The 12,169-nt window shown below is 43.7% G+C and overlaps 1 protein-coding gene across 1 annotated transcript in view; it reads right to left on the bottom strand.

Moving 5' to 3' along the window:
- The window catches only part of LOC310861116 (sodium- and chloride-dependent creatine transporter 1-like), a 48,657-nt gene extending 40,221 nt beyond the window's left edge, over positions 1–8,436 (bottom strand). Inside the window, exons 1-2 of the mRNA XM_083768440.1 lie at positions 7,800–8,436; positions 3,732–4,070 (exon numbers count right to left, since the gene is read on the bottom strand). Coding sequence (XP_083624566.1) covers positions 3,732–4,070; positions 7,800–7,827 — 367 coding nt within the window. The 5' untranslated portion in view covers positions 7,828–8,436. The remainder of the gene's footprint in view (positions 1–3,731; positions 4,071–7,799) is intronic.
- Between the last annotated feature and the right edge of the window lie 3,733 nt (positions 8,437–12,169).

Genomic DNA, 12,169 nt, shown 5'->3' with positions numbered 1-12,169 from the left:
TTTGTTTTCTTCTTCTTTCTACTACAAAAACTACAAAAAAGGAAACCTGTATTATTACAGCTCCACCTTGAGGTCAGCGAGTGGCGTTGTATGTGTCTGAGTAGTGCAAAAACACCTGCCAACACCTGCCAGGCGTTTCTATGTCCTTTTTTAAAATTTCTTTTTTTGCTGCACAAACACTTTAAGCGGAGACAAATGACAACCATAGTAGTAGTAGTAAAATAAGACAGATACAAAAAATTATGTAACGGATATTTACGTCAATGCAAAATCAAATTGCTGCAATATTTCTATGAATAAAGTATCTGTGGGGGGAGGGGGGGGTTGTGATGCTGGCAGTGCGCGGATGAGGAGGAGTCACATGAATGGCTGTGACGCAGAATGGAGAGAGAGAGAGAGAGAGAGAGAGAGAGAGGAGGGAGAATAGATAGATCAGAGAGAAGAGAGAGACGCGCCGGGTAGGGCATAAAAAACTGGGGCAGCACTGTTGAAACAGAGGACAGAGGAGATCCAAAGATCTCTCTCTCTCTCTCACACACACACACACACACACACACACACACACACACACACACACACGCACACACACACACACAAAGAAAGAAGCTGCTACTGAGTGAGTGACGCTATAGCTCTCTACTCCGTTACGTTCCCCTCCTCGGCCAGCCTCCCATTCAACAAGAGCGGGCGGCTGTATCCTTATAAGGAAACGTTTGTGAGCACATGTCTGAGGGAGAGAGAGAGAGAGAGAGAGGGAGAGAGAGAGAGAGAGGATGCTGGGAGGCAGATTCAGTGTGAAGTGTGAATGGACGGATGGGAAGAATTTGTGCGATATTCTTGCTGACATATCCTATACACTGCTACTGCTACAGAATGCTATTGGCCAACGTGTGCAACGTCGTACGGCGGAGTGGCACCCTGAAAATAGGCGTTCTATACAAGCTCACGACACGCTGCGAAAGATGACGTGCCGTGAGCTTGTAGATCGGCTATTTCCGACCACGTGACACCATCAAAGTACTGCATCGTTGAAGGTCTTCTTACATAAACACCACTTCTAATCGTGACTGCGGCGACATTGCACATCGAACCGAACACCTACTATGTGCATCGTGTCGGGGGAACACAGTACTTATACGGTTGCTTACTGAGAATCTGTAATTTCACCCGCCGTACATGGTGTGTGTGTGTGTGTGTGTGTGTGTGTGTGTGTGTGTGTGCGTGCGTGCGTGCATGTGCCGTGCGTGTGCCTTGCCGTGCATAACCACTTAACTACAAACCCCAATAAGCAGCGGCTCTGAGTGCTCCAACTCTCTTATCTGATGTCGTTATTGCTTACAGTTACAAACTAGAAAAAGTGCCCTTCCGGGCACAGGTCTCCACCAGGTTATCCACAGATCCGTGCAGTTAGAGGTAAAAACACTTTTCGGCCAGTTATAGCGCCACCTTGAGGCTGAGTTGAAATTGTTCATGTGGCATTTCGTCCTCGGCCTAGTGGGAATGTGCGTGCACAATTTCACGGAAATCACGCGATGTGTTCATGATTTGCAGCATTTTGTTTGAAACTGAGCACTCCTGTGAACTTTGGAAGCCAATCTTAACCAATCAGGATGGAGTCTGATAAATCTGAAAGACCGGTTTGGTTGAATGGCTCTAGAGAGACTGTGTACCAATTTGCGTGATGTTTGGACAAAATCTATAGGTGTACTGTGCAAAAACTTGTTTTGCACAAAGCGGCCTCCTGGTGGCGCTATAACAGGCCGTTCTGGAAAGTTTGGGGCAGAGGTTCATGGTTGGCATCCAGGGAGTGTGTGTGCAAAATATGGCATCGACCGGGTTAACGGTGGCCGAGATTAGCTGTTCACGGACGGACGGACGGACACACACACACACACAAACGGACGGACGGACACGCGGACGGACGGAGTGCAAAACATACTCTCCCCACATGCCTTCGGCCTGGTGGAGACAACCAGGCTTTTGTTTCAAGGTGAACAAGGGAAAGTGTTTGGCTAAAATGTAGAATGAGGGGAAGAAAGGAAGGGAATGAAGAGATGGTGCACACGCACGCACGCATGCACGCACGCACGCACGCACACACACACAGGGGACAGGACACTTTATTGTCTGTCCATCCGTCCGTCCATCGGTCCGTCCATGTGCCCCCTGGTCAGGAGGAGAGAGGGAGGGAGGGAGAAAGCACCTTTGTGTTCTTCATGGGTGGTGGACTGTGTGAGGCAGCCCATTGTTACACGATACCAGAAGGTGGGTATCAAAGCAGCCGGGTCACAAGACTCACAGGGAGGGAGGACACACACACACACACACACACACACACGCACACGCACACACACGCACGGTCCTAGACATAAAATAAAATGGGAGCGGCAGTGATAAGAAAAGGCCAAAGGTTGTTGACGGTCACAAGGAGAAGGAATGGAGGGAGGAAACAGAATTTGAAAGAATTCGAGGGAACTCATAAAGGCGAGATGGACAGACAGACAGACAGACAGACAGAGCGACGGCTCAACAGCATGTGATGTGATGGATGTGGGCGGGGCATGATGATGGCTCATGGGGCTACGTGCTGGCAGTCATGTCTCTCTTCTGGGGCAGTGGTTCTCAACCTTTTCAGGCCGTGAGTGACAAAATAATCATACTTTTGACCCCCCCATGAGTGACCCCCCAAAATAATCATACTTTTGACCCCCCCATGAGTGACCCCCCAAAATAATCATACTTTTGAACCCCCCCGAGACAATATTCTAGGTGGCCTCCTCTTTTCCCATTCACACCAAATAACATCACCAAAAATAATTGATCTACAACACACTCACAACATGTCACAATGCACAATTGTGAGACTTAGATCAGCTATTTTCTGCAAATGTTCGTCCCAGGATAGAGGCACTAGAGTTCAAGAGGTTAAGACTTATTATGTATTTTTTATATATACGGAATGTTTTATGTAAAGCAATTTGTAACTTTGTGTGTGCAATACAAATACAGTTTATTGTTATTATTACAACACAGCCTCAGAGGTAATTTCCTGCTTTGCATCAGAACTGCAAAATGTGTAGAGATACATCCGCAAAGGTTCAATTATAAAACACAGTAAGCACCGCAATGAAAGTTAAACAGCATACTAATATTAATGATGTCGGTAGCTAATAGCTATACTCTTTCACCTTTGCTACAATGAGAACAATAGTTTTAGAGGAAGTAGCTAACTATAGCTGATGTCATGTGATATGGATACTGTACTGTATCGAGTGTCATAACGTTTTCCCCCTGAAAATACAGAGCATTTTGGAATGAACTTTGAACTAATTAAAGGGATACTTTCAACATGTTTGGGGTCACTTAATTGACTGGGGTCTACCAGGTCTATAGAATACTCCTTTTCTCCCCCACAGCAGAAAATAGCCGACCTCCAAGCAAGGTTGCAGATCGGCTATTTTCGGTGCCTATTATGACATGCCTAGAGGAGCCAAGGCCAGCAGTGGCTCAGGAGTTAGAGTGGCTGCCTCGTGACTTGTGAGGAATCGAAGGTTCCCGTTTTCCCCTTAGTGTTGAAGTGTCCTTGAGCAAGCGACGAACAGACTAAAAAGAGGCAAATAACTGCAAAAGACTGCAGAACAAAGCTCCCCCCCACCCCCACACAAGGAGACACTGAACCTTGTAATGCTGACAGCCCTACGTGCAGATTGTCTGTCCTCGCGGGGTCTTACCTCCACCGTTCTTGTAGCACAGATAGGGGAAGCGCCACACGTTGCCCAGGCCGACGGCGAAGCCCACGCAGGACATGATGAAGTCCATCTGCCGGCTCCACGTCTCTCTCTCCACCAGCGGCGGCAGCGAGGCCGCCACCGCCACAGAGACGTCATGGTGGTTCAGTGGCGGTCCGCCACCTCCACCTCCTTCTCCGCCGCCTTCGTCCCTCCCGGCCCCTCCTCCTCCACCCGGGACGGAGACCAGGGGGCGAGCCATCCCGCCGCCCCCCTCCTCGTCCTCCTCCTCCTGGGGAACCGCACCCCCTCCTGCCTCCACCTGGGGGAGACCCACTTCACCTGGAGAGGAGGACACAGAGGGAGCGACACAGAAACTTAGACTTTACATACACTCATACACACATAGTACAGTACAATAACATCTTTGCTTACACGTGATTGCTTCATGGTTGGTGTAAGTGCTGTTTGTCAGCTTTCAAACAATTCAATGACAACCCCACTGATGCACCCATTCTATGGGTGTAGGTTTACGCAGGCATGAAGAACTTCAATGTCCACAAGTTGCATTCATTTTGCTTTGCTTTTACTGGAAATAAAGTGCATAATACAAACATTTACTCATTCTTCTGTGCTACTGGTAAAAACCATGTCTCCACGTAGGTGCATGAATCCCCCCCCCACACACCTGTCTATAATTAAACCCTAGGCCTGGGAGGCCAGTTTGTGCCCAAAACAATAAACCAATTATCCAATAATTAACAGAATATTTTCAAAACTAATAAGTCTAAATAATAACAGAAATAATACTCAGAAAATACAAAACACTGTAAAATGGCTTCTACAGTTGGTGAAACTAATGTTGTCTACTTGAATGTAAAGTGTTGTATTGTTGCACGCACACGCACACGCGCACACACACACACACACACACACACACACACACACACACACACACACACACACACACACACATGCCGCTTCTACAAATGCCTTATAAATCAGTAGTTCTCAAACTTTTTTGTGCCCCCCCCCCCCCCCTAAAATCTGAAATGACACAGATGCCTTCCCGGTTTCTAATGGTAAATATACACAGACAAGCGTCAGTGCAGATCTGGCCAAGCATTTCAAAACTAAACCATGACAGGAGCCAAACAGGGCTTCTAGAATCACATCACTTATCGTCCATTAAATTACAGCTCTCTGCAGTGGCTGTCAACATGCACAGTCAAATCCCCCGGTGTTAATTTGATACTGGGGAGTGTTAAAAAAAGAACCATTCACAGGTTCCAAAAATCTGACAGCATTTTTGGGGATGAAGCCTTTACTGCAGTATTACACAACATATAGCCTAGGTTTAAAGCAAAATAAATTCTCGTGACCGAAAACACTTGTTTTAGGCCAAGTCCCAATCAGTGATTTGTGAATTTGTTCCCCCAAGAAGAATTAGCACAAAATGTATTGTTTTGTTATTTTTTTTCATCTCAATATATTAACCTATATGGTCCACATTCCAGTTGAAAAATTGCAGATTGAGTCTTTAATCTTTGATTTTTTTTTAACGAAATATCCAAGACCATTTAGGGTTTTGTGGAAGATCACGTGTTGCACGAGCTGTGAGCTTGTAGATCTGCTATTTTTGGTGCACGACCTGACTCCATTGAAGACTTCTGTGGAATCCAAATGAGTTGTGGGTCTGTACACCCTTTACGGGTCCATTTCTACACTCAGGATTTCACGGTGTGGGGAATGCCCCCCCCACCCACTGGTTGCTATGGAGGCAAAATGGTGTTGCAGTCAATTTGTTCTCAGTCACAGATCTGAGAGCCTTGTCATCGCTCTCGCTCGCTCTTGGTACTACACACACAAACACACACACACACACACACACACACACACACACACACACACACCCACTGTGATGTTGTGCAACGTTTCAGACACATTGATTTGTGTGATGCGGCATAAAATGACAGCCTAGAAACCCAGGTGACTGTAAGAGGCAAAGCGTTACATCACAAGCATGCACGCACACATGCACGCACGCACGCACGCACGCACACACGCACGCACGCACGCACGCACACACACACACACACACACACACACACACACACACACACACACACACACGGAATCTGTCACTTCATGGCTGCACATTCATTCCATGATATCAATGTCAGCTGCCACGGTGCGGACGGAACGCACACACAAAGCAGATTGATCCAGATCGGGGCAGTTTGAAGAGGAGTGTGGGCAGATCAGGGAAGAAGTGCAGGAGAGAGAGGAGAGAGAGACAGGGGCGATGATGATGGACATGCATGGATGGATGTTGAAAGAGCTAATAGCATCTATGGAGTTACTAGCTAACCCTGTGGTTAGAAAGAACAAATACATTTCTTGGCACAACATTAAGATAGATGTATACATGTAATACATGTAAATTTGGCATAAATACATTTAATTGGCATGAGAATGTTTGGGATCCACTGAGTTAACTCACCCAGCACTTGGAACAAGTCAAGGATCAATCCACATGTTTGATTACGGTATAATACAGTTTTTCATTGGAATGCATCGATGTGCGTCACAATAATTCACTCTTTACATTCACATCACATTGACGTGCTTTTGAGGTCTGTGCAAAGAGGATAAAGCCATGCTCTAGTACAGTGGTTTTTGGGACCACCAGTGGTGTTTCCAGGTGGTCCCCAGCTAATTAAAGAGTTGTTAACCAAATGGACCTTTAAATATCTTTAACTCTAGAGTATGAAATGTAACCAAATGGACTCGTTTAATTTCACACTCTCCAGAGTAAAATTATTGTTAACCATTTACATTACTTAATTCACAAGCAGTCTACTGTACACATTTTTAGAGAATGAAGAATTGTTATTTTGATCAACGTTTGGCTGTTATCTCTCCTAATGGTACCAACATCAATACAGCATGGAATTGTGGACAAAATCTCATCCAATGACAATACAATATGGTTTAGTTTGGGTCAGAGAGTCTAAATGTCATCAAATGATGGTCCGTGGCTCAAATTCAGAAAGAAATAATGGGCATTGTTATGAAAAAGGTTGAAACCCACTGCTCTAGGTATAATGGTTCTCAAAGTGGGGTCCGGGGACCCCAGCGGTCCTTGGGGGTATACGCAGCAAAATGAGGTACATCGTTTTAACCACTTGAGTCCTAGTTCAAAATATGGATAACATGCTTTGAAAGTGGTTAATTTATTTCACTATTATTTCACTGACTAGAAGTTGTATAGCCCAGAGAATGTATAAGAATGACTACAGATAATCAGATGAAAACATTTTCACTCTTGCCACCTACAGTCGTACAATTCTGAACCTAATAATAACAAAAACATTCTAGGGTCCCTGGCATAAACTATTTTCCAACGGGGGTCTGTGGTGGCCTATCAATTTGGCAGTCCTTGACATGAAAATGTTAATAACCACCGCTCTACCGTCTCCCTTAAAACTGAAGTAGCCTACTTTCATAATACTGTAGGTGCATGGTCAAATAAGATATGCCTACTTTAATGCCTCTGTCTGGCTTAAAAACACAAAGTTGTCTGAAGATAATGATAGTAGCCTACATCTTCAATGAGCAACCTCAACTGCCTTTGCGTATTTAAACTGATAAATTAACCTGCCTTAATGCCTTTTACCATTAATGTTTTGCATCGTTTTATTGCTTTGCATGTCTTCTGCATGTCACTGTCAGTACTAATGCTATAGAGTTCAGCACAAATAAGTTACTTTCACATTGACATAATTGCCCTTAATTGCATCACAGCTTTTCACCTATAACTGTCTGTACTGGGGGGAAAGGGAAACTATTTAGTCAGGAGGTGTGTTTCTTGCTGAAGAAAGAAAAGAAAAAGGAAATGACATAAAATAGAAAATAAGGAAGTGTAGAGGGATTTCACAACAGTCAGACAGTAACATTTACAAACACAAACATGAATTCATACAAACATAAATAAATAAACAACTCTGTTTTATGGTGACATTAACACTACACACACTGTGTCATATATGGGGGGACACTTGCACTCACCTTGACTTTCCTCCACCTCTGGAGACATATTGTGAGATAATTTAGCTTATTGTGTAGGATAAAATTATCTGTCAGTTTGGCAAATAGCGCTGTGTTGTTGGTTTTAGAACGTCACACGTGCCTATAGCCAACAGGCTATAGTTCTACGTAGGTCTCAGTCACAGAGGTGAATCTCCAATGCAGTTCCCCAGAAGCCGCATAGGACTTGTCCTTTCCACCCCCCCTGTAGGCTATGTCGGTTGTCGGATTCTTGATATTTTTGTTTAAAAAATATTAGTCTTGGTTTCAAGTCGTTCGCCGTTGGTTTGGTAAGATAAAACCCCTCAGAAAGAGATGGAATGTCTAACAATAATATTAAAGCGTCGCAGTCAGACAGTCAAGAGACGTGGCCGAGAGCAGATGACGGGGGGATTCAGAAGCAGTCGACGAAGCACTTGAAGGTAAGCCTGAAGAATCTCATGGATGAAAATTAAATGAAGAATATAATAAAAGCCGAGGTGGGTTGATGAGGAGGTCTCGATCTGTCCTTTCCCCCTTTATCGGTAAACCGCTTAGTCAGAAGTCCACAAAAAAGGAGAACCTGTATATTATAAGGGTCGCAGTCGTAGTGTTCGAGGCTATGCGTGCGTCTGTTAGGTCCTCTGAGCGGGCTCTGGGCTAGACGGAGAATGTGAGCCGCTTTTGGCTCCGAGCTCTCTGACGGTTGGATGCTGGTTGGATCATGCCAACCCCCCTTCTAGTCTACTCCTTCTCCTGCTTCTCCTGCTTTCGTTGGTCAAACGCAACCCAGCGATGCTATTGGCTGATTTGGGCACACAGCATCAGCAACACACACGTACTGTACGCACGCACGCATGCACGCGCGCGCGCACACACACACGCACACACGCACACACACACACACACACACACACACACACACACACACACACACACACACACACACACACACACACAGACAATGAATGATGACAAGAATGGGGTGAGGCTGGCAGCAGCTAGGCTCTAAACTGGATGCAGGGGTTTGTATTAATTCATGTTTAGGGAGGGATGGGGTCACTATAAAACCACTTGAACCCCAGTATTTAATTTTTTTTGGTGTAGGAAAAAAAGCAATATTAAAGGTATATTCAGTGATTTCACTCAAAAAACCTTAGGTTTCGTTTTTGGCTGTGGGACCCAGCCTTTCGTCCAATCAGGATAGAGAGTCAAAAACGAAACTTAAGGTTTTTTGACCCCCAGGGGTTAACTGGGGACAGGGAGGAACTCCTTATATGGCCAGCACACTCTATAGTAGGGAGGATTATCACAACAAAACAAAAAAATAAGTGATATTTGAATTAAGTGAAATCACTGAATATACCTTTAAGTAGAGTTGCTATTTGGGTCTGTTCTTATACTAAGAATATAAGGTTTAAGTGCATGGTACTTGAACCATAGCATCCCTATTCTGGAGTAATCATACAGTGCGAAAATATTATAGATCTATAGTTTGCACAATTTCAACTGGTAAATGGACTGGATTGAAATGATAGCAACTGTTTCTCCAAAGCACTATGCAATGTAATTTCACAGTCACCCATTCAGACACATAGGCCACACACCGACTGCAGAGGAAACCATGCAAGGCACCAACCTGCCTCATCAAGAGCAGGTAGGGGTTTGGTCTAGCACAGTAGGACCATGTAGGTGACCATGCCTTTGCTGGCTGTGTTGGCATGCACCGAAGTTGTGGAACAAACTCCCTTTGAGGATCAAAGCTGCCCCCAACCTATAGTGTCTTTGAAAAACATGCTTTTCGCTTAGAGGACTATAGATTCCCATGTTGTTTTGGGGGTTGTGTGTGTATAATTTACTCCCTCCTGTTGTGACTGACTGACAGTGTGACTGAATTCTTGGTTTGTCTTGTCCAATGTTTTTCTCTAGTCTCTTTCCTTTCTCTTTCTTCGGACGGTGCCCCGGGCCAGTAATAACTGGATGGGGGGCACACTACAAATCCCAAACTTATGAACCTATGAAGATATAAGGAACCACCAAGTGGAAACGTATAGGTAGCCCTTAATGCACCCCAAACCAGGATCGCTGAAATTACAAGGTTTGAGAAACATTGCCCTGGTCAACCAAGTAGGTTTATATAATCATCAGGACGGTCAGGATCAGCCATTCTCATCCATGGCGTCTGGCTGAGGGGCTTCAGGCCAGTGGCCCAGTGCCATGGGCAAGAGCAGTGAGAGGTATAGCCTAACATATTTTTGTGTGTGAGTAAATCAGACATGGAGAGAGAACATTATAAACTCCACAGACACCAGGCACGTGCACACATGTTAGACATCAAATGGGGCTTCAGCCCCTGCCCTTTTACCCGTTTGTAAAACAACTGCAATCTCCAGACCTTGAATGCAGCATTTACTGAAAGAGATGCAAATGCGCCTCCTCTCCTTTCCATGCGCTGGGAAAATAGCAGATCTACAAGGCTATCCAAAAGTGCCCTCTTACAGAATTTCAGCCCCTGACTGCAAAAATTGTGGATCTACAAACTCTGTTGCGCTGCGACCCGTTGATTGCTTGTAGATCTGCTATTTTAATCCAAAGGTGCCCTTTACGGACGGCCACTGTAACACTCTCTGCACGTCCCGCGGCTCCACACACAAATCTTGAAATCCAGTTGTTTGAGTGTTGAATGGAAACAATGGAAACAGGCTTCTGGCATTTTGTGTCATCCGTACATCTGGTGTGTTTAAATCATTGTACTGCCTGTAGCCTATCTTAAAGAATCATCAATATCATTGAATCAATCAATCAACAGGACCGGCGTCTTTTCTAACTATACCACACTGACTGACCCACTGTACTATACCATAACATCCATGTCCTGGCTGTATGTGATAAGTTAACAAACATATACAGCGTTAACTTCAAGTCAAAATAGTCACATCAAATGTCTAGAGGTCTTAAAGAGAAGGTGAAATTATTTTCTGGGACAAGCTTCCACAAACTGAAACAGGAACAGTAGCCTACAGTATATTAATTGCCAGGAATTCAAGCAAAGGCTGTTGATACTTTCTTTGCCACTCTTGGTGGGTTGTCGAGGAATGTGTTTTGAGATAACATTGTCAACCCAAGGCTGCTGGTGTCACGATTTCTGATTATTCACATACTTCCTTTATATTTGGTTGCGTATCATGGTCATATTAAGTTACAGATAACCTATTAATGACATTTGTCAAAGTAAGCTATAGAGTGAGGTGAGTTTGTCATTTACAATATTGCTGCCTCAAACTTGCTGTCCCAGACTAGAACAGGTTTGATGTTTGTATGAACATAAATAACATTTAAACTAAAATACCAGAAGCAACCAAAGCTCAGTATTTATTTTACAGTGTATGTGATAAATAAGTTATATAATTTGTTTCAAGTAGAAACAAATTAGAAGACTTTATTGTATGCTGCTGTGCTATTTGGAATGGTGGGGTTTAAACGATTATCTAACCTTGGATTAATCTGCCAAAGATGACTGTTTAATATGATTATGTCAGAAAGAAATATGTTATAATTCAAAAATACATGATCAAGTTTAATGTATTTTAGCATTGATCGCCACCTTGTGGACAATATCTGTGTTTCAGCCCAAGCACAGCATAGTCAAACATAATATTCAATGTTGTTTCCAATCATTAAATAAAGACTTCTCATAACAGCAAGACGAATGATAAAACATTCTTTAATATATTTTTCACACCATAGAATATAGATATTATATAATAAATTAATATGGTAACAGATTCAGTGCAACATCAAGCAATAATAAATAAATATGATATTCCATTAACTTAACTAATCAAATAGTTAATAAATAAATAAATAACACCCAAATAAATAAGACACACTATCAGCAAACAAAATCAAACCTTGAAACATGAATTACACCTGAAGGGATGGCTTCTCAACATAGGCGCTGGAGGGGGGTCATTTGGGTCTGAATAGAGTATGCACATGCATGCTTTTCCCATCAGGACACGCCCCCCTCATCTAGACTGAGTGGCAAAACATTGAGCAGCATGGAGTGTTGGAGTTTGGAAGCGCTCGTTGGAAATCACTCAACCGTCCTGCGTGCCACCTGTTTCTAAATGTCACATAATGCAGGAGGCAGCAAAATGTTGTTGAAAACAAGCACTTCCAAACTCTGACACTGAAAAATTATCAAATGCAGGGCATTTCTTGACAGAAAGTAGCTCATAACGTTTCTATGGTGGATTTTTATGAAACAAAAACTTTGCAGGTAGAAAGAGGACAATTCAAGATTTTCGTACAGCTGCAATGTTGGTGAGTTTAACATTGTTTAATGCAATCAGACAGGACTTTTCTGTTTG

Source organism: Protomyctophum parallelum (assembly GCF_964188405.1).
Source record: "Protomyctophum parallelum genome assembly, chromosome: 7".
In the NCBI taxonomy this organism is placed as follows: Eukaryota; Metazoa; Chordata; class Actinopteri; order Myctophiformes; family Myctophidae; genus Protomyctophum; species Protomyctophum parallelum.
This window is presented reverse-complemented; position numbering and strand designations above follow the sequence as displayed.